General features: G+C 46.1%; 1 protein-coding gene across 12 annotated transcripts in view; it reads left to right on the top strand.

Annotated features, from left to right (window-relative positions):
• cacna1c (calcium channel, voltage-dependent, L type, alpha 1C subunit) overlaps positions 1-24,011 on the top strand; it is a 291,786-nt gene that overhangs the window by 89,899 nt on the left and 177,876 nt on the right. For all 12 annotated transcript variants that reach the window (XM_031898600.1, XM_031898603.1, XM_031898598.1 and 9 more), the window contains exons 2-3: positions 14,768-15,083; positions 18,234-18,339. In XM_031898600.1, coding sequence (XP_031754460.1) covers positions 14,768-15,083; positions 18,234-18,339 — 422 coding nt within the window. The remainder of the gene's footprint in view (positions 1-14,767; positions 15,084-18,233; positions 18,340-24,011) is intronic.

Below are 24,011 nucleotides of genomic sequence, written 5' to 3'. Positions count from 1 at the left end.
AAGCTCTTTTGGGCAGGGCTCTCTTCCCCTCCTGTATCGGTTACTGATTGCTTTATATGTTACTCCTTGTAGAGTGTAAGCTCTTTTGGGCAGGGCTCTCTTCCCCTCCTGTATCGGTTATTGATTGCTTTATATGTTACTCCTTGTAGAGTGTAAGCTCTTTTGGGCAGGGCTCTCTTCCCCTCCTGTATCGGTTATTGATTGCTTTATATGTTACTCCTTGTAGATTGTAAGCTCTTTTGGGCAGGGCTCTCTTCCCCTCCTGTATCGGTTATTGATTGCTTTATATGTTACTCCTTGTAGAGTGTAAGCTCTTTTGGGCAGGGCTCTCTTCCCCTCCTGTATCGGTTATTGGTTGCTTTATATGTTACTCCTTGTAGATTGTAAGCTCTTTTGGGCAGGGCTCTCTTCCCCTCCTGTATCGGTTATTGGTTGCTTTATATGTTACTCCTTGTAGATTGTAAGCTCTTTTGGGCAGGGCTCTCTTCCCCCCCTGTATCGGTTACTGATTGCTTTATATGTTACTCTGTATGCCCAGTGTATGTAACCCACTTATTGTACAGCGCTGCGGGGTATGTTGGCGCTTTATAAATAAATTTTAATAATAATAAAGATGAAGACCAGTAGATTAGGGAGTGTTACGATTTTTTTACCTGGAAATGTTAAGAGATACAATTTATTTTAAAGGGTAAATAAAGCTTTGACACATTGTGTTTTTAATGTGTAAGCAATAATAATGCCAAAAGGCCAGTCTTCTCCAGTAACCCCAATTTGGGTGGGAGCCCTGTTATGGGGCCAATAACAATAGGGGGCCAAGACAGATACGTACCTCCCATTGGCTGAAATTCACAGACCTCAAAGGGTAGGCCATTTCTGATAAATGGGCAGGTTGCAGGGTCGGACTGGGCTCTAGTGGGCCCCGGCGGCCCAGACCTGACCCTTGCGGCGCTCCCCCTGTCCGAACGCTCCTGCCCCGACGCGTTATATTTATGCGCTCGGGGAAGGTCGTCGGGTGGGGGGGGGCCTGCGAGGGGGGTTTGAGGGGCCCTGCGATTGGGGTGGGGGGCCCCTCGGGGGGGTACGCTATGGGCGCCCCGGTGGGCTCTCCACACCCCAGTCCGACCCTGGCAGGTTGGGGTGGATGTTGGCCATGTTTGATTAATCTAGCATAGCCAGGGTCGGACTGGGGGGGCCAGGGAGCCTGCAAGTGCCCCTGTTGGCCATGTCCCCTACCCCCCCCCCCGCAAGGCCCCCCTAACCCTTCGCAGGGTCCCCCACCCAACGTCCTCCCTTGAGTGAACATAAGTTAAACGCGTCAGGGGAAGAGCGGTCGGGCAGGGGGGGCGCCAGCAAGGGTCGGGTCTGGGGCGCCAGGGCCCATGGGATTTTTCCCGTTGTCCCGGCGGCCCAGTCCAACCCTGGGCATGGCCACTGTAGACTGGTGGTATGGATTGGTATTGTTTATTTTTGCAAAATAGACCTACTCTATTCTACTACATAGTTGATTGGCCGTCCCCCCAAGTGGGCATTGGGCCCAGCCAACGAAGTCCCATGGGGTACCCCAAGATTTCTGAAGGTGCTTCTAAGCCCCGGGGTGAAGGGAATACTGAATTGTAGCCTGTTGGATCGGGCCATAGCTAACTATAGGGCACTTATAACTAATATAATTCAGGAACCTATACCATTCTCTGTCTCTTTGTCACCTCATTCTTGTTAATGTGTTAATGTGATTAACAGGGAGTATATAAAAAGAATCATTGCTGTTGCACCAAACCAGTCAATACAGCTAATTCCTCTGGTTCTTCATGCTCTTGGGTTGCTAAGAAACAACATAGTGATCAGTGTGACAGTTAAACAGGTGGCAAAAAGCCCAACAGAACCAGAAGATTATCTCATATATAGGGGACTTATTACATGCTCAGAACATTCTCTTTTGGTATATCTGTATTTATATATATTCGTGGGAGCAGCCATACTGTTTCCTATACACAGTAGTGTATGACTGTATAGTGCACAGAACCTTCCTTCTCTGTATATTTGTATTTATACATATGGGTAGGGGGTGCCATAGTGTTTCCCTTAGACAGTACAGTATGGGGGTACAGCTTATTGTGTGCCCAGAACATTCCTTCTCTGTATATTTGTATTTATACATATGGGTAGGAGGTGCCATAGTGTTTCCCTTAGACAGTACAGTATGGGGGTACAGCTTATTGTGTGCCCAGAACATTCCTTCTCTGTATATTTGTATTTATACATATGGGTAGGGGGTGCCATAGTGTTTCCCTTAGACAGTACAGTATGGGGGTACAGCTTATTGTGTGCCCAGAACATTCCTTCTCTGTATATTTGTATTTATACATATGGGTAGGGGGTGCCATAGTGTTTCCCTTAGACAGTACAGTATGGGGGTACAGCTTATTGTGTGCCCAGAACATTCCTTCTCTGTATATTTGTATTTATACATATGGGAGGGAGGTGCCATAGTGTTTCTCTTAGACAGTACAGTATGGGGGTACAGCTTATTGTGTGCCCAGAACATTCCTTCTCTGTATATTTGTATTTATACATATGGGTAGGGGGTGCCATAGTGTTTCCCTTAGACAGTACAGTATGGGGATACAGCTTATTGTGTGCCCAGAACATTCCTTCTCTGTATATTTGTATTTATACATATGGGTAGGGGGTGCCATAGTGTTTCCCTTAGACAGTACAGTATGGGGATACAGCTTATTGTGTGCCCAGAACATTCCTTCTCTGTATATTTGTATTTATACATATGGGTAGGAGGTGCCATAGTGTTTCCCTTAGACAGTACAGTATGGGGGTACAGCTTATTGTGTGCCCAGAACATTCCTTCTCTGTATATTTGTATTTATACATATGGGAGGGAGGTGCCATATTGATGGGGTACAATGCCGATGATACCGGCCCCAGTCTTGGGTGGTAAATACTAATAATAGAAAGCAGATCAGTGGGCATGGGGGTATTTATATCAAAGTGCTGCACTTAATACCTTATATAAAGCAGAGCAGGTAATAGAGAAATGTAGGGAAGTGTAAAATACCACAAGAACTGCTACTTTATCCTTAAATGAACTGCTATTTTAATCCAGACGGCCACACAGGCTGCTGAACAGATTTCACATTCACTTCTCGGATTGAAATGGTTGGGACTGTCCCCGTGCTATGGGTGCTGTGGGTGCTGTGCCCTTCTCACTGGTAGCCCACTCCCGTGCTATGGGAGGCCATGCTGGGGCCGGTTGTCCCGGCTAGTTCCATATGTGCATGGGTATGGCGTGGAAATCGGTATAAGAAGTGATAGGTGCCCTATAATTAACAGAAGATGAGCCCATTTACTGCCATCAGAAAGTTCTAGTCCACAGTTCCACTTGATTTAGTTAGAGATTTCCCACCAATTTTTCATGAATTGTAATTTCAATACCTACACCACATTGTAACCTTATCCCTCACAGGGAAGGGACTGTGGCTGTGGGATAGCAGGTATAGTAGGGAGAGATGGTGCCTATAGTAGCAGTGGGGGGATAATAGCCTCTGGGAAGGGACTGGGGCTGTGGGATAGCAGGTATAGTAGGGAGAGATGGTGCCTATAGTAGCAGTGGGGGGATAATAGGCTCTGGGAAGGGACTGGGGCTGTGGGATAGCAGGTATAGTAGGGAGAGATGGTGCCTATAGTAGCAGTGGGGGGATAATAGCCTCTGGGAAGGGACTGGGGCTGTGGGATAGCAGGTATAGTAGGGAGAGATGGTGCCTATAGTAGCAGTGGGGGGATAATAGCCTCTGGGAAGGGACTGGGGCTGTGGGATAGCAGGTATAGTAGGGAGAGATGGTGCCTATAGTAGCAGTGGGGGGATAATAGCCTCTGGGAAGGGACTGGGGCTGTGGGATAAGCAGGTATAGTAGGGAGAGATGGTGCCTATAGTAGCAGTGGGGGGATAATAGCCTCTGGGAAGGGACTGGGGCTGTGGGATAGCAGGTATAGTAGGGAGAGACGGTGCCTATAGTAGCAGTGGGGGGGATAATAGCCTCTGGGAAGGGACTGGGGCTGTGGGGTAGCAGGTATAGTAGGGAGAGATGGTGTCTATAGTAGCAGTGGGGGGATAATAGCCTCTGGGAAGGGACTGGGGCTGTGGGATAGCAGGTATAGTAGGGAGAGATGGCGCCTATAGTAGCAGTGGGGGATAATAGCCTCTGGGAAGGGACTGGGGCTGTGGGATAGCAGGTATAGTAGGGAGAGATGGTGCCTATAGTAGCAGTGGGGGGATAATAGCCTCTGGGAAGGGACTGGGGCTGTGGGATAGCAGGTATAGTAGGGAGAGATGGTGCCTATAGTAGCAGTGGGGGGATAATAGCCTCTGGGAAGGGACTGGGGCTGTGGGATAGCAGGTATAGTAGGGAGAGATGGTGCCTATAGTAGCAGTGGGGGGATAATAGCCTCTGGGAAGGGACTGGGGCTGTGGGATAGCAGGTATAGTAGGGGGAGATGGTGCCTATAGTAGCAGTGGGAGAGGGAGCATTCTCATTGGTCACTTCTCCTGCACTTATAATGAGATATTTAGTCAGTAGAATGCTCAAGGGTGAATTTTCTTGCATCTATAATTCAATTTTTTGAACAACTATAGCAAAACTAGGGGGCGCTGTGGGGCAGCATTATGATTGGGCTTACAATCCCTTTAAAACAGCTGCACAGTCAGGATCCTATAACACTGCTATAACTTTGCCCCCTGCCCCATCACCCCCCCCTGCAGACCCTTTTTAGCTCAGGGTTTGGCTCCTAGGGGGTTAAACTGGAATAAAACTTATTTATTGAATAAAATTTTTTCCCTTTATTCTTTTAAGCTCAGACAAGCGTCGTGGTTTCAGAGAGAGAAAAAAACTCATAGTTGCGCAAATTTCATTGTGTTTGTTTATTCTCCCAATCCCAGTAAGGTTTAGTAATTATCCCCAGATTTCCCCGAGGTAAATGCGTTTCCAAACAAGAACCCACAGGCCGCCTGTCCCTCCCCACTAAGCCACTGCTGCCCGAGTGTATGGGGTAAATACGGGAATATATATATATACACTCACACACACACACACACACATGTATATACACACAGTTCAGGGGTAGGGTTAACCATAATAGGGCTGTTCTGCCCCCAATAAGGGGTAATTATATCTTAGTTGGGATCAAGTACAGGTACTGTTTTATTATTACAGAGAAAAGGGAATCATTTAACCATGAAATAAACCCAATAGGGCTGTTCTGCCCCCAATAAGGGGTAATTATATCTTAGTTGGGATCAAGTACAGGTACTGTTTTATTATTACAGAGAAAAGGGAATCATTTAACCATTAAATAAACCCAATAGGGCTGTTCTGCCCCAATAAGGGGTAATTATATCTTAGTTGGGATCAAGTACAGGTACTGTTTTATTATTACAGAGAAAAGGGAATCATTTAACCATTAAATAAACCCAATAGGGCTGTTCTGCCCCAATAAGGGGTAATTATATCTTAGTTGGGATCAAGTACAGGTACTGTTTTATTATTACAGAGAAAAGGGAATCATTTAACCATGAAATAAACCCAATAGGGCTGTTCTGCCCCAATAAGGGGTAATTATATCTTAGTTGGGATCAAGTACAGGTACTGTTTTATTATTACAGAGAAAAGGGAATCATTTAACCATTAAATAAACCCAATAGGGCTGTTCTGCCCCAATAAGGGGTAATTATATCTTAGTTGGGATCAAGTACAGGTACTGTTTTTTATTACAGAGAAAGAGGAAATCAGTTTTAAAATCCTGAATTATTTGATTAAAATGGAGTCTATGTACACTATTCAAACACCCGCCACCCTTACTTACGTCTAGGCTTCCACTCTGGGGCAACCGATATTTACCACAATGTAGGACACTACACAATTTCATATATTGGCCCCGCCATGATATTAAATACTTGGGAGATCTTATGGAACACTCAACCTTCCCAACATATCTGCAGATCCGAGAGAAAGCTCAACAACCTAGTCTCCCCTTTTATAAATATTTGCAGCTGCGATCAGTATTCAGGGACCAATTTGCCACTCTTACCCCTCAGCTCATTTCTTTAACAGCGGAGGAAATCTTACAGTCTAACAACCCAGTTAAGCTTACTTCAAACCTATACCAAAATCTACTCTCAACAGGCCCAAAACCTTTCCACTCCGCACAAATATGGTGGACTTCCCAAATACCAGCACTCACCCAAGATGATTGGGAAGAGGCAACAGATACAATATACAACTGTCTTATATCTACCAGAGACAGGCTAATACAATACAAAATCTTTCACCACCTGTATATCACACCACTAAGGTTGCACCAGATGGGCCGTACCCCAACAGATCGCTGCCCGAGATGTGCAGCAAGCTCATCTAACTTTTTTCACATGATCTGGTCATGCCCCCATATTGCAAAATTCTGGTCAGCAGTGACCAAATATCTGTCAAACAACTTAGCCTTCCCCACCGTGACTGCTCCTGAAACCTGCTTGCTAGGAGTTCTAGATACTATAATTGCCCAAAATAGCTCCCGGTTACGCTACAGAATATTGCTGTTCTATGCCAAAAAAACAGTTTCTGGCCAGTAATTCCAATAAAGCCATAAAGTTTCCCATCACCATTTCATTCCTTGATCACATTTCTTATGACTTCTCAATGGCCCTAGTCTCCGGAGGAACGGACAATTAAAATGTCTGGGTTGTGAGAGGGGTAACTATGGAAAAGCAGGGTAACAAATGGTGCTAGTTTGCCTTGAATCTTCCTGGATGTGCCGCCATTGCGTAACATTTCTTTACCCACCAATACGTTGTGGCTCTGCGCCGCCGGCACGCTGCCGTCTTTGGGGAATGATGCGGAGAGGAGCCGAGGAAGGTGACTTTTGGGAAGAGATCTGCCCGGTAATTACTGAGGGAGAAATGACAGGAGGCAGGAGAACTTAGGAACAAAATGATCTTCTGGGAAAGGAGGCTGCAGGGGTGGGTTGTTTATCTGTGGCTCTTAGCCTGTGAGGGGCCATAGTGAAAGGGTTCTTTCAGCTGATATTCCTCATAGCAGCTCAGTTACCCTCATTGGTCTGTTGTTAATTTCCTTCTGCTGCCACGGTCTCTTTTTCTCCCCACTCGCTGCTGTCTCTTACTGTAATGTCATTGTAGCATAGATAGGCAAATACATTACTTAAGGTCCCCATACACGGGCCGATTCTAGCTGCCGATATGGGTCCCTTAGACCGATTTGGCAGCTTATCGGCCCATGTAGGGGCACTACCAACTGGCCTGCCCAACCGATATCTGGCCTGAAATTGGCCAGATCTCGATTGGGCAGTTTAGAAAATCTAGTCGGATTGGGGACCGCATCAACAAGCCAACTGCCCCATTGACGCCAATATAATTCGATTGTTTGGCCCCAAGGCAAAACGATCAAATTATTTTTTTTTTACCTACACGCTCCCCGATATCGCCCACCCATAGGTGGGGATATCGGGTGAAGATCCGCTCGCTTGGCGATCTCGCTAAGCGAGCGGATCTCAACGTGTATGGGGGCCTTAAATGTAATTTCATTGTAGCATAGATAGGCGAGCCGATGCGGTCCCCGATCCGACTAGATTTTCTAAACTGCCCGATCGAGATCTGCCCGATTTCAGGCCAGATATCGGTCGGGCAGGCCCATCGTTAGTGCCCATACAGGGGCCGATTAGCTGCTGAGTCGGTCTAAGGGACCCATATTGGCAGCTAGAATCGGCCCGTGTATGGGGACCTTTAAGATCGAGATCAGTAGCGGCTCAGATGACGTCTTTGCACAGGGCACCCAAAGTTAATTTGAAGGTTTAACGTCCCCTTTAACACTGACACACAGGGGCGGGCCAAGCCGACCGGGCGCCCTAGGCAACCCGGTTGGCCAACTCCGCCCACCTCCCCGCCCCCCCCCAACGGCGCATGCGCGCCAAAGCGCAGGGGGGGGGGGGCGGTGCGATTAGATCGGTCATTGCCTCCACCGCTAATGACAAGCGGCGGAGGCAATGACAAAGTAGCACTAGAGGAGAGGCTCCTGCCTGGCGCCCCCCAATCGTTGCGCCCTAGGCAGCTGCCTCTTCTGCCTACCCCTAGTTCCGGCCCTGCTGACACATCTCTATGTAAAAGCACGAGTTAGAGAGGAAGGTTAACTTTGCCTTTAACTTCTGCAACCCGCTTTTACAAAGAGATTTGTAAATGCATTTCATGATGTTACATAATTTGCTGTAGTAGTGAAATTTGAAGCTTAGGTGCCGTGCCATTTATGTGGGTGGGAGGGGACGAATGCCTTGTTATATTACGCTAAAGGCAAAATGCGGCTTGGCCAAGTCTGGTGCTGAGTATCATTCCCGGGGAACGTAACATCACTCCTTGAGCGAAAGGCAAAGTTCAGCGTTGACGTCACAATGGCATCACTGCTTCCCGGCTTTATTTAGCCGCTGCAGTTGGATCCAGATGTGAAATGAGCTGAGTCAGGTCGATAACACCCACGACTTTTTGGGATATCAGTGCACCGCTATACTGTGGCGTTGGGACGGGGTTAAAAGTCTGCGCTGATTATTAAAGGGACAGTAACAGAAATATTACAGTCAGTTTGGCACAAGAGATTGCACTTTGTGTTATTCAGGCCACCGTAGGCCAACGTCCCTCAGTGACTAATCACAAATGAATCCATTACCTTCTCTTTCATAAATTAACAGCCTTCTTGCCTGGAACGGAATGTTCAGAGCCAATTGGCTGATTCTCTGCTGCAGTTAAAGGGGAAATACGTGCTATTTAATCATTTTTGCTAAGGCGAATCCTGCTGGGGGTCGGGTACCTGCAAAATACCCCCCCAAAGTGGTCAGGGTTCAGGGGAAGGAGCCCCCATGGCTCCAGGCCCAGGCAGTTCACAGGTACCCAGCGGGAATAGTCAGGTAGGGTGTGGGCAGCTATAACACTTAAAGGGGAAGTCCGCCAGTTCTTAGCAACTTTTATATTGGTCCTTTTTATTTTTATATAGTTTTTTTAATTAACTGCCGCCTTCTTCTAGTTTTCAAATGGTTTGTTGTGCCATGTTAGCCATTGATACCTTTAATTGAGTAAGTAAAAATTTCAAGCTTTCAGAGCACCCAGGCTCCTTCGTCAGGTGAAGCCTTGCATAGTTTCCAAATGGGGGTCACTGACCCCAGCACCTAAAAAACAATTGCTCTGTAAGGCTACAATTTTATTGTTACTTGTATTACTTATCTGTCTTTTCAGTCCCAGTTCTATCCATATGCCAGGCTCTCATTCAAACGACTCCCTGGTTGCTAAGGTAACTTGCACCCTAGCAACCAGAAAGCCGCTGAAATTCCAAACAGGAAAGCTGATGAGCAAAACAAGAGAAATAATGAAAAAAAAACACCAATAATAAAAAATGAAGACCAATTGCAAATTGTCTTAGACTAGCACTATCTACATTATACTAAATAAATAACCCTTTGAGTTACCACAACGTGAGACCTGCCATACTGCTTGCCTTACTTAAGCCCTCAAGTTTCTATGGAGTATTGACAGGGCCCGGTTGGCTCTGCTAAAGAGTCTCGCCTGGCGAGTACAGGGTGCTGCCTGCCTACAATTATCCGCATTGTTAGTCGCCTATAGGAATAGGGCCCTGAGACCAAAGGAAGGCTAATGTAACATTAAAAGAGAAGGAAAGGCTAATAAAGAGTTAATCCCAAGCTGCAGGCATACCTTCAGTTCTCTCAATAGGGCCCTTAAGTCTTCCCGTATTTCTCCCGTTCAGATCAGGGTCGGACTGGGGGGTGCAGGGCCCACCGGGGCTCCCGCCCCAGGGGCCCTGCAGGTGCCCCAGCCGCGTCCCCTAACCCCCCCCAGGGGCCCCCCTAACCCCCCCCGCAGGGCCCTCGCCTGACGTCCTCCCCGAGCGTGTATAAATTGAACGCGTCGGGGAGGAACAGTCAGTAGGGGGAGCGCCGGCCAAGGTCTCCCCCTATGAGTCAGCTTCCTGCTGATTGGCTCAGATCCACATTCCTAAGGGGGAGAGGGAGGGGGGAGAGAGGAGAGAGCTGGGTGTCTCTGGCACAGGAAAACAAAGAGACAACAAATCCTGTTTCTTTTGATAGAGGACTCTGTGAGTGCTTATGGCTGTATTTACACAGACCTTTCTGATAAAGCTTACTGAGTTTTTACCTTTCCTTCTCCTTTAATATATACATTCTTACATCCCAATGGGGAAAGAAACAGGATTTCTTGTCTCTTTGTTTTCCTGTGCCAGAGACATGCAGCTCTCTCCTCTCTCCCCTCTCCTGCTCCTCCCTTCCTCAAGAATGCTAAGAACTCCCTCCCCCTTTTAGTAATGTGGATCTGAGCCAATCAGCAGGAAGCTGACTCATAGGGGCTGATTTACTAATCCATGAATCCGAATCCCGAATGGGGAAAAAATCGGATTGGATACAAACATTTTGCGATTTTTTCGTCACCGTCGCGACTTTTTCATAGCCATTACGACTTGCGCGAATTGTCGCGACTTTTTCATAGCCATTACTTTCGTGAATTGTTGCGACTTTTGCATAGCCATTATGACTTGCGCGAATTGTCGCGACTTTTTCATAGCCATTACTTTCGTGAATTGTTGCGACTTTTGCATAGCCATTACTTTCGTGAATTGTTGCGACTTTTGCATAGCCATTATGACTTTCACGAATTGTTGCGACTTCTGCATCGCCATTACGACTTGCGCGAATTGTTGCGACTTTTTCATAGCCATTATGCCTTTTGTGAATTGTCGCGACTTTTTCATAGCCATTATGACTTTCGCGAATTGTCGCGACTTTTGCATAGCCATTACGACTTTCGCGAATTGTCGCAACTTTTTCGTAAAGAGCGCTTTCTTTACACAGATCAGCATTTTTATTTCCTATGAGGCTTCTGATCATCTGAACGGGAGAAATATGGGGAGACTTAAGGGCCCTATTGAGAGAACTGAAGGTATGCCTGCAGCTTGGGATTAACTCTTTATAAGCCTTTCCTTCCCCTTTAAAGCAGCCCCTCTGGCATTGGCCAGAATCTACAGATTGCCGGTCCAAGCCAGTCCGAAAATCGACTTTTCTATTGGCTGTGAATATACGCAGACTTCATAGGCAGCAGACAGAGGAACATTACTCCCCGACAGCATTTGAAAAGTCAATAGATTATTAAATAAATGTTCCGTAAGCTGCGGGAGTGGCAGCCTGAAGTGATTCCTGAGTTGCCTTCAGTCTAGAAAACTATTTGTACTGATGCGTTAAACCCATATAGCCCCCAGCGCAGCCGACTGACACGCTAATGGGGCTGCTGTACATTACAATGCTGTCAGCAGCTGATTGCACTTTAGACAATTCCATCGCTGGTTCTGCATAGCGTCGCCCTATCTTTCATCTCATCACCTGCGCGTCCCTGAAGCCCTGATGCACGGCTATAGACAGGGCCTGGGATCCATCGGCGCCGAGAGGAAGGAATAAATACGGCACTCACGCACTGTGCATACTTGGCTGAATGGGAACCGGTAACCACAACACAGGGATATATATATTTAGACTTTAATGGGAGATGTGAGCAGGGGAAGGGGCCCCTGTGTCCCACCCACTGCATGGGTGCTTTGTGTTAATATAAGCCAGCTGCGCACCCCAGCTTTGCCCAAAAATATAAAAATAAAAAGTTCTGTAGCATAGGCTGTACCCTGCTGCCTTGTGCCTTTATATGGGCACAGAACCCCTCAGTGACTGCTAATATCCTTATCATTTACAGTAGGGGGTACATTATCCCTTATAATACATGAGTGATACTCAGAGTTCCCTGTATAACTCAGCCTGCAGCCTTGTGCCTTTATATGGGGGGCACAGAGCCCCTCAGTGACTGCTAATATCCTTATCATTTACAGTAGGGGGTACATTATCCCTTATAATACATGAGTGATACTCAGAGTTCCCTGTATAACTCAGCCTGCAGCCTTGTGCCTTTATATGGGGGGCACAGAACCCCTCAGTGACTGCTAATATCCTTATCATTTACAGTAGGGGGTACATTATCCCTTATAATACATGAGTGATACTCAGAGTTCCCTGTATAACTCAGCCTGCAGCCTTGTGCCTTTATATGGGGGGCACAGAACCCCTCAGTGACTGCTAATATCCTTATCATTTACAGTAGGGGGTACATTATCCCTTATAATACATGAGTGATACTCAGAGTTCCCTGTATAACTCAGCCTGCAGCCTTGTGCCTTTATATGGGCACAGAACCCCTCAGTGACTGCTAATATCCTTATCATTTACAGTAGGGGGTACGGAGGAAACAAAGTGATTCTGCTGCCCAGATACTTTATAATGGGAATCTCATTATGATATAATCACTCTCATTACCCTGTAGCTTCTGACACGCAGCAGTTAATGGCTTTGCTATACAGAGAACAGCTTGCCTGGGCATTACACAGTATGGCGAGCGCGGCACAGGTAAAGATTAGCTCCGTACAAATAAACACACACCTGGGAACCTTCCAGCCTTGCCCTGAATTTCACTGGGGTTGATTTATGATGCGCTCAGACATGTTGCCCACTATCATATACAATGAAGTACACAGAGGCCCAAGCAGGCCCCAACCAGCTGAATAGTTCCAGTCTATGGCATCTTACAGCAGCCCCGGCACAGAAATCCAGATTGCCAGGCCTGGCAGGGGCATGTGTATAAATGAATACAGCCAAGGCTGCCAAAAGGGGTGCGGCTTATTGGAAAATAGATCTGATTGGGTTATGGGTGGTGTTTTGGCACAATTGGGGAGTGGCTGGGTGGATCCAAGGCGTGGCTGTGCATGGGAGGGTGCCATTTTACTTGTTGACAGGAGGCCTAGGTGACTAGTGAGCTTATAATTGGGACCCCCTAGGGGGAGGGCCCTGTTAACTTAGTGATTACTGGTGGCAGCACTGAATGCGCCTATTCCCCTCATTTCCCCGCCTACTCTTCCCATTTCCCTTCTTACTCTGCTCATTTCCCCGCCTACTCTTCCCATTTCCCTTCTTACTCTGCCCATTTCCCCGCCTGCTCTTCCCATTTCCCCGCCTACTCTTCCCATTTCCCCGCCTACTCTTCCCATTTCCCTTCTTACTCTGCCCATTTCCCCGCCTGCTCTTCCCATTTCCCCGCCTGCTCTTCCCATTTCCCCGCCTACTCTTCCCATTTCCCCGCCTACTCTTCCCATTTCCCCACGTACTCTTCCCATTTCCCTGCCTACTCTGCTTATTTCCCCGCCTACTCAGCCCATTTCCCCGCCTACTCAGCCCATTTCCCCGCCTACTCAGCCCATTTCCCCGCCTACTCTGCTAATTTCCCCGCCTGCTCTGCTTATTTCCCCGCCTACTCTGCCCATTTCCCGCCCTATATAAAGCCCCCACCTGCTCTCCCAACCCAAGAGTGGGTATAAATGTAAAAGAAAAGTGCCAACCCTACCTGCCACCTAACCTGCTGCCCCACTATCCAGCACCCATATCCCACAGATGTAAGTGCAACATTTGGATATAATCCTGCTTTGGAAGTTATTTGCCCCCTTCAGTACCAACATGGACCCCGTTCCCCGTGTATAGGGTGCAGTATATGACAGTATTATGGGGTATAAATGAGCCCAAAGCTGAGCGCCCCTGTTTCACACAACATGGCTGATAATAACACTGCGCTCGACGCGTTTCATCTCTGGGGTGACAGTTAACCTGACATTACGCCTCTCTCTCGCTATTGTTAGGCCCAGCTCCTCCGCTCTGTAAACATGTATAAACGTCCCGTCCATAATTAGTGCTGTTGTTTCATCATCTCTCAAACACAACAACCCTTGAACATAATGGGGAGGGCTGAACGGAAATCAGGAGTCAGCGAGACAGCCCTTTTATTGCATTGTTTAGCTGGGAAACTCAGAACGCTCACATTCGATTGGAAGAGGAGAGGCAGTAGGGGTAGAAGCAGGGGTGTTTTTGGCCCCTGAGCCACACAAGGCATCCAATGCCGCCCCCCTTGGCCCCCTGCACTTACCTTTACAGCACAGGAGGGGGTCCAGGGGGGGGCCTCATCACGCGTTTCTCAACTCATACCCATACCAGGGCATTTCTGGCCCCTGAGCTGCCTGAGGTGGGTCTTGGTGTAATGCTGCCCCCCAGGGGTGGCCCATGGGGGGCCGCATTACTTGTACATAAAAAATGTAAAGAGGGACAAAAAGAAATGCCGTGCGTAGTGTTGCAATTTTTTTGGCCACACCCATTTTTGCAAGCACACCCCCTAAATACCACTCCCATTGTTACAAAAGAGACCTATTTAGCTTATTAGTTCCATTGTATCTCATCGCAGGTGTGACTTGTTAAGTTTTCTGGGCTCTCTGTCAAAAGCTACTTATTTAATTATGTTTGAGAAACATTGTATCTTTTTTAGCGTTCAGTGCAGGAGATGAAGTTTTCTGGGCTCTGTGTCAGAAGCTACTTATTTAATTATGTTTGAGAAACATTGTATCTTTTTTAGTGTTCAGTGCAGGAGATAAAAGAGAAATGAGGGACTTTTCAGTAAGGATCTGGGACAGTTTCTAGGCAACAGTTAAAGTCAAAGAGGGATGAAGTTCCCCTTTACAATGTAGCCAGAGCTCTGTAGAGCTGCTTTTAGCCCCTGAATGGACCTTGTACCTATACAGTTTATGTAACAAATGTTTTGCTCCCTTTGCAGGTTCTAACTACACCAACCCACTGCCGGCGCTGGGCACCATGAACTCGACCCCTGGCCTGGCAACGGAGCACATCGCCTCTCCGGGCGCTGCTCTGTCCTGGCAAGCCGCCATCGATGCAGCACGCCAGGCCAAGCTTATGGGCGCGGCGGCTAACGCCACCATATCTACGGTGAGCTCCACACAGAGGAAGAGGCAGCAGTACAGCAAGCAAAAAAAGCAAGGGACCACCACAGCCACAAGGCCGCCCCGGGCGTTGCTCTGTTTGACCCTGAAAAACCCCATCCGACGAGCCTGCATCAGTATTGTGGAATGGAAGTATCCTTTTTACTTGGGGGGGGGGGGGGGGCTTGTACAATAACATTATTGAGGAATAAAAGTGATAAATTCGTTTTTATATTTAAAAACACAAAAGAGCTATTTCACTTTTTGCATCAAAACAAGATTACTACTACAATTAGGGAGAGAACGGACCTAACTAAAGCTCCGCCCACTTTAAAATCCAGTTAAGCACCCTTAGAAATGAACGTCCACTCTGCTTCACGTGCCATAAAAATTCTTTTAATTTGCCATATCCTTTGTAGGGGATTCTCAGTAAGGAGAGCCATGCCTACCAATACTACATCAGCCTTCTTGGACTTATCAACCATGTGGAGATCATTTCATTTTTTAAAAGCTGAACATTGTGCTATTTAGACGTTCTTTGTAGAAAAAAAACATGTTTAATTCTCCATTTATGATCCCATGAACAAAGAACAGGGATCTGGGTATACACACAACATACTGGATTCTTATTGGAGGATCAGTTTGCATTAATTAGGCTGCTGGCCCTGGGGAGATGGGAAGTCTTTACCATTATGTTGGTAAATGGGTTGTTAACCCAACCACATTGCTGTCCCACTGTGTCCCCTAGTTATCTATAGAAGAAGTTGCTGAAAAAATATATCTATCATCCCTCTTGCTGTTATCTTACATATGGAGATTATTTTGTCATATTCTTTCTTCATTATATGACACAGGAATCAGACATGGGGATAAAGGGACAGACTTGTTCAGTGCTGGGAAACTGTGCTTATTGCTCCCAACTCCAATTGCAGGAACAGAGAACAGGGAGCCGGATCAGCTGGGAATCAGCATTCTCATTGGTCACTTCTCCTGCATTTATAATGAGATATTTAGTCAGTAGAAGGCTCAGTGGGGAATTTTCTTGCATCTATAATTATGTTTTTCAACAACTTCTATAAAACTAGGGGGACAGCATTGGGATTGGTCTTACAACCCCATTAATATGACATAATAAACTTACAGATGAAAGACGGGGGAGCACCAACCATTTTGTTTTTTTTGCTACCACCATTAAAGGGGTTGTAAACCCAATCATAATGCTGTCCCCCTAGTTTTATAGAAGTTGTTGAAAAATGTAATTATAGATGCAAGAAAATTCACCACTACTGACTAAATATCTCATTATAAATGCAGGAGAAGTGACCAATGAGAATGCAGATTCCCAGCATCTTGCTGTTATCTTACATATAGAGATAATTTTATCATTTTTTTCCCTTCATTATATGGCACAGGAATCAGACTTGGGGATAACTCATGTTTTGGGCTTCCTAGGAAAATGTCCATTTGCCCTAAAGGCTTCCCTTGTATTTCAGTTCTTTTATTTTTGCTAGTATAGGGTTAATACGTGTAGTGAGCGCAGGCCATGCTCTGCCAGAAGGAGGAAGGGAAGATTCCAATCTGGAAGCACAAAGAGAGAAGCCGCTGTGCAAGGTCCTAGTGTTTATTCTGGCACACGCCTGTCTGACACCCACCCTGACACCGAGGGAGATTTAGGAGTGAGTCTCCCCAGCCTGCTCGGTGCAGATGTTCCTCGTCAGGGTGCAACGGCTCTGCTCTAACCACTGACTGATGGGAGAGTATGAGAGGAGAATATTCTTTAGCTTCTTTCCTGTGTTTCCTTCTAGGGGTTTGTGTTCCACTCTGGTCTGTGGTAACATGGCTATCTGGTTGTGAGGGACTTGTTTCCCTTAGTAACCAGGCAGTGGTTTAAATGAGAGTTAGGGAGGAAATTAATATAAAGATGAGGAATTAAAAAAGATATTATTACCCCTTATTGGGGGCAGAACAGCCCTATTGGGTTTATTTAATGGTTAAATGATTCCCTTTTCTCAGTAATAATAAAACAGTACCTGTACTTGATCCCAACTAAGATATAATTACCCCTTATTGGGGGCAGAACAGCCCTATTGGGTTTATTTAATGGTTAAATGATTCCCTTTTCTCTGTAATAATAAACAGTAACCTGTACTGGAATCCCCAACTAAGATATAAATTACCCCTTATGGGGCAGGAACAGGCCCTATTGGGGTTTATTTTAATGGTTTTAAATGATTCCCTTTTCTCAGTAATTATAAAACAGTACCTGAACCTTGATCCCAACTAAAGATATAATTACCCCTTTATTGGCGGCAGGAAACCAGCCCTTATTGGGTTTATTTTAATGGTTAAAATGATTCCCTTTTCTCTGTAATAATAAAACAAGTACCTGTACTTGATCCCAACTAAGATTAATTACCCCTTATTGGGGGCAGAACAGTCCTATTGGGTTTATTTCATGGTTAATGATTCCCTTTTCCTCTGTAATAATATAAACAGTACCTGTACTTGATCCCAACTAAGATATAATTACCCCTTATTGGGGCAAGAACAGCCCTATTGGTTTATTTAATGGTTAAATGATTCCCTTTTCTCTGTAATAATAAAAACAGTAACCTGTTACTTGATCCCAACTAAGATATAATTACCCCTTATTGGGGGCAGAACAGCCCCTATTGGGTTTATTTCATGGTTAAATGATTCCCTTTTCTCTTTAATAATTAAACAGTACCTGTACTTGATCCCAACTAAGATATAATTACCCCTTATTGGGGGCAGAACAGCCCTATTGGGTTTATTTAATGGTTAAATGATTCCCTTTTCTCTGTAATAATAAAACAGTACCTGTACTTGATCCCAACTAAGATATAATTACCCCTTATTGGGGGCAGAACAGCCCTATTGGGTTTATTTAATGGTTAAATGATTCCCTTTTCTCTGTAATAATAAAACAGTACCTGTACTTGATCCCAACTAAGATATAATTACCCCTTATTGGGGGCAGAACAGCCCTATTGGGTTTATTTCATGGTTAAATGATTCCCTTTTCTCTGTAATAATAAAACAGTACCTGTACTTGATCCCAACTAAGATATAATTACCCCTTATTGGGGCAGAACAGCCCTATTGGGTTTAATTAATGTTTTATTGATTGTTTAGTAGACTTTAGGTATGGAGGTTCAAATGATAGAAAGACCCCTTATCCGGAATACCCTTGGTCCCGAGCATTCTGGATAATGGGTCCTATACCTGTACAGGATATTTACAATAATTGTCTTCTCTCAATTTCCTTAACGACCCCCTCAGACCGTTTGAAATTATTATTTTACTGACTATCTTTGCCAACTGTGTGGCCTTAGCTGTCTACATCCCTTTCCCAGAGGATGATTCCAACGCGACTAACTCCAATCTGGTGAGTACCAACCGGTTGTTATTATTATTATTTCTCTTTTCCCGGATTCAGATGTTGGATTATTGGTTTCCACAAACATTCACGTAATAGGTTTGGATTGTGGTGATATTTTTTCATGTTTTCCGGCTGAAACTGTTTATGAAGGTTTTGATTGGCTAAGCTGTTTATATCATTGCTGGGTGCCATGTTTATCATTTTTAAATGTAACTTTCATTAAACAATGGCTGTCGCAGTAGAATGATGACTGTTGTAGCTAACAGATATTTACAGCCGCAGTTATAAGATGCTTGGTTTAAGAGCTGACAATCATGTGCTTTATATAGCATCCAAGGGCTTGGTTTATGAACACAGCTGTGTAATAGTGTTACAATGGATGCAGTTGTTTTGTGTGCTGTTCATTAAGGGTTCTTGTGTCCAAACACATGTATGTATTTGCACCATTGCGCCAACCCAGTCTCATGAATGATGTGCCCCATTGTGCCTGAGTCTGAGCTTTCAGAAGGAGGCAGCGCTACACATTAGAACTGCTTTCAGCTAACCTATTGTTTCTCCTACTCCCATGTAACTGGAGGAGTCCCAAGCCGGACTTGGGTTTCTTACTATTGAGTGCTATTCTGATACCTACTAGGACCTGCTATCTTGCTCCCTTCCCATTGTTCTGCTGATCGGCTGCTGGGGGAGGGGGGGGGGGTATCACGACAACTTGCAGCGCAGCAGTAAAGTGTGCCTGAGTCTGAGCTTTCAGCCAGCGCTACACATTAGAACTGCTTTCAGCTAACCTGTTTCTCCTACTCCTATGTAACTGGAGGAGTCCCAAGCCGGACTTGGATTTCTTACTATTGAGTGCTATTCTGATACCTACTGGGAGCTGCTATCTTGCTCCCTGCCCATTGTTATGCCGATCGGCTGCAGGGAGGGGGGGGGGATATCACTCCAACTTGCAGCGCAGCAGTAAAGTGTGCCTGAGTCTGAGCTTTCAGAAGGAGCCAGCGCTACACATTAGAACTGCTTTCAGCTAACCTATTGTTTCTCCTACTCCCATGTAACTGGAGGAGTCCCCAGCCGGACTTGGGTTTCTTACTATTGAGCGCTATTCTGATACCTAATTCCTTCCTCTCCCGGCAGGTCTGTTTAGACCCGCATTATGATCCAATTGTTGATCCTTGTGCCAAACAATCAGATCAGCGTAATTTTGTTAATTAGACCGTAATTTGTATTAGTTCTTTTGGCAGCTTCCATTTTATTAATGACTTTCTACAGACTAATCCTCCATAAGCCGAGGTCTCACCAGTGACCTATGAAGTAGCTGCTCAGCCTCCCTATTTGTGCTGCTAATATTTCTTATTTAGGGTCTGACTTCCCTTCCTGACACTGTGCTGCATTGCTTGCATACCTTCTGGCCATCTGGAATTTCCTAGATCCCCCTCGCCTCTAGTCACTGAAATAAATCCTCCCCGTATGCAACAGTAACGGGTATTAATTGCTACCAATAAGTTTCACATATATTGTGGGTTTTTTGGCCAGAAACTACTCTGCATTTGGCTAGTGTTACCAGCTTTACTTATAATATATACTAGGACCAGGGTCGGACTGGGACACTGGGAAAAATCCCGGTGGGCCCCCGTGGCCCAGAGCCCGAGCTCCCCCTGCCCGACCATTCCTCCCTGACGTGTTAACGCTCAGGGGAGGACGTCAGGTGGGGGACCCTGTGGGGGGTTAGGGGGGCCCTGGGGGGTTAGGGGATGTGGCCGGTGGGATCCCTGGTGGGCCCTGCACCCCCCAGTCCGACTCTGGCAAGGACATAAAGAAAGTGGGGGCTGGGGTGATGGAAGGGGGTAGATGGGGATTCTAATGTTATTGATTGCTTTATATGTTACTCTGTATGTCCAATGTATGTAACCCACTTATTGTACAGCGCTGCGGGGTATGTTGGCGCTTTATAAATAAATGTTAATAATAATAAAGTACATGCACAGTGGGGGAGGAGGGGCTGGAGCGAGCGGGCAGTGGCGGGGCCTCTTGAGGGGGTGTGAGGGCTCATAGGGTAGGGTAGCCCCGGAGGCCTCGCACACCCCATTCAGACTCTACCCACATCCCAGTCAGACTCTACCCACATCCCAGTCAGACTCTACCCACATCCCAGTCAGACTCTACCCACATCCCAGTCAGACTCTTCCCACACCCCAGTCAGACTCTTCCCACACCCCAGTCAGACTCTTCCCACACCCCAGTCCAACTCTTCCCACATCCCAGTCAGACTCTTCCCACATCCCAGTCAGACTCTTCCCACATCCCAGTCAGACTCTACCCACATCCCAATCAGACTCTTCCCACATCCCAGTCAGACTCTTCCCACATCCCAGTCAGACTCTACCCACATCCCAGTCAGACTCTTCCCACATCCCAGTCAGACTCTTCCCACATCCCAGTCAGACTCTACCCACATCCCAGTCAGACTCTACCCACATCCCAGTCAGACTCTTCCCACATCCCAGTCAGACTCTACCCACATCCCAGTCAGACTCTTCCCACATCCCAGTCAGACTCTTCCCACATCCCAGTCAGACTCTACCCACATCCCAGTCAGACTCTTCCCACATCCCAGTCAGACTCTACCCACATCCCAGTCAGACTCTAACCACATCCCAGCCAGACTCTACCCACATCCCAGTCAGACTCTTCCCACATCCCAGTCAGACTCTACCCACATCCCAGTCAGACTCTTCCCACATCCCAGTCAGACTCTACCCACATCCCAGTCAGACTCTTCCCATATCCCAGTCAGACTCTTCCCACATCCCAGTCAGACTCTTCCCACATCCCAGTCAGACTCTTCCCACATCCCAGTCAGGAGCAAGGTGCATTGGGGGGGGAAACACATGGGTTTACCCACTACTTTGGTTGGCACAGGCTGAAGCCCACTTATCCATACAGGGTCTGGGTTAGTGTTGGCCGTATGAGACAGCACTTCTCAATTCTGGGTTCTGATTGAGACAATGCAGGTTGGGGTAGGTCTTAAGGTCCCCATACACGGGCCAATTGTAGCTGCCGATATGGGTCCCTTAGACCGACTCAGCAGCTTATCGGCCCGTGTAGGGGCACTAACGACGAGCCTGCCCGACCGATATCTGGCCTGAAATTGGGCAGATATCGATCGGGCAGGTTAGAAAATTCAGTCAAATCGGGGGCGTAATCGGCTCGTTGATGAGGTCCCCGAACCGACTGCCCCATTGCCGCCAATATAATTCGATCTTTTGGCCCCAGGGCCCACCCGTAGGTGTGGATATCGGGTGAAGATCTTAACGTGTATGGGGAGCTTAAGTCAGTAAAATACCAACCCCAACATTACTACTCTGCAGCGCCCCCTTATTTATAAATGATCCCAAGCGGCAGCCTTTGCATTTGTCGTAAAACTACAACTCTCAGAACCTACCCACAACCAGTATCAGTAAAAGAGCCGCAGTTTGGATATCGCTGCTTTATATTAATAACAGTGACCCCACAGAGTCTGACCCTATTAACCCCCTTGATACAGACAGTTGGAATGAGAGTGCAACTTGCCCTTTGGGGGAGTCAGTGGATTTGCCAGGTCGCCGCTGGCATTAACCCCGCGTGGGTAACAGATCCAACCCCCGGGATAAGCTTCCAAGTCACGCTCCGCGCTGGCCGGGCCGGCTTCCTACAGTCACGGGAACTGGCCGAGGCCCTAGCGTGACTCACACTTTGTTATTCTGGACAGAAAATTCTGACATTTAGACAAAAATCCCAGTGATCTCTGAATTAAACAAAGGTGACAGTGACGAATGGCGGCAAGGCTCCTCCGCAAGGTTAACCAGTTAGGTGCTGGATTGGCTGGGCCCCTGACCTCTGCTACAGGGAAAGGGTTAATATTCTCATCACCTTCTTTTTACATATATATATATCTATATATATATATATATGTCAGTGTATTACAGCAGACAGACCCTTGTTGTGTAAGCCAAGCATTTTCCAATTATAATATATAGAGAAATGAAGAATAAATCCATTAGTCTTTGATATTTTTTTCTTATGGTCATAGGTGGAGGGGGGACTTTTCTGTTTGGGGAGGCTAAAGATGGGCCATACACATACCTCCCCAACTGTCCCGATTTCCCCTTTTGACTCCTGCACCGAACGGCGCTGAAAGATACAATGTTTCTCAAACTTAATTAAAAAAGTAGCTTTTGGCAGAGAGCCCAGAAACAGGGAATGGTATTTAGGGGGTGTGGTGACAAAAATGGGCGTGGTTAAAAAAATGTTCACAGTCTCATTAGGGCTCCACTGTAACTAACTAGAAAGGAACAAAACAGTGACAAAAGTGAGAAAAAAAGTGCAAAAAAACAACAAGAACAAAAATATATATATATATAAAAGCACAATTAACTTTGTCAGCAGTCTGTCAAGAGAGCTGTGCTCTGATTGGAGAAGAAGGATCCAATTACAACAGAAGCGGAGCTTGCAGGAATGGAAGAAGATCTAAGCAACTTTTCATTTGGTCTTCATTATTTATTTGCTATCATTTTTGAATTCCAGTTCTTATTCCAACTCTTTGCAGTTTTAAAATGGGGGGTCGCTGACCCCGGCAGCCAATAAACCACTGCTCCATGAGGCTACAATTTTATTGTTATTAATTTTTTGTCTATTCAGGCCCTTTCCTAATCATTTACCAGTCTCTCAGTCAGACCACCCCCTGGTTGCTAAGGTAACTTTGACTCTAGCAACCAAATAGCTGCTGATACTCCAAACTGGAGTTTCTTTTTTTAATTAAATCATCCATACCTGTTGTTAATGGATTTAAAAATCTGAGCTGTCAATCATACATTGCTTGCCCCGCCTCTATGCCGCAGGCATAGAGGCGGGGCAAGCAATGTATGATTGACAGCTCAGATTTTTAATTACCGTACAATTACTTTCACTTTGCATTCAACACTTCCTAGATATCTATAATCATTTACCAGTCTCTCAGTCAAACCACCCCCTGGTTGCTAAGGTAACTTTATCTCTAGCAACCAAATAGCTGCTGATACTCCAAACTGGAGTTTCTTTTTTTAATGAAATCATCCATACCTGTTGTTAATGGATTTCAAAATCTGAGCTGTCAATCATATATTGCTTGCCCCGCCTCTATGCCGCAGGCATAGAGGCGGGGCAAGCAATGTATGATTGACAGCTCAGATTTTTTATTACAATTACTTTCACTTTGCATTCAGCACTTCCTAGTTATCACCCAGAAGGCAAATGCATAAGATTTTGGGGGGGATACACAGCTTTGCCTTAATAACAGTGCACACAAAATGGCGCCGGCCTGCTGGCTGTGACTGTAAACTTCAAGACTGAAGGGAAAAAAAACTAAATAGTTTATACAGTGTAAGTAAAGTTTATTTTGCTTTACTAACCTGATAGAAAAGGATTTGGAATTATTTTTTAGGGTGACAGGTCCCCTTTAACAATGTTTTATGGCAAATAAAATTAATTTGTAGGTTGGGGACTCCAGATGTGAGTAATAAACATGACTGCATTAATATGGAATTCATCCTTTTACCAAAGGCAATATCTGAGCCAAGGTGGCCCCTGTGATGCTGGGGGCCGCAGGGCAAATCTGCTGACTAAGCGCGGTTCCTAAACACATTACACTTTGCACCATAATAAAA

The sequence above is a fragment of the Xenopus tropicalis genome, chromosome 3 (genome assembly GCF_000004195.4).
Source record: "Xenopus tropicalis strain Nigerian chromosome 3, UCB_Xtro_10.0, whole genome shotgun sequence".
Classification (NCBI taxonomy): Eukaryota; Metazoa; Chordata; class Amphibia; order Anura; family Pipidae; genus Xenopus; species Xenopus tropicalis.
Note: the sequence above shows the minus strand (reverse complement) of the source record. Positions and strands in the feature narration are given on the sequence as shown.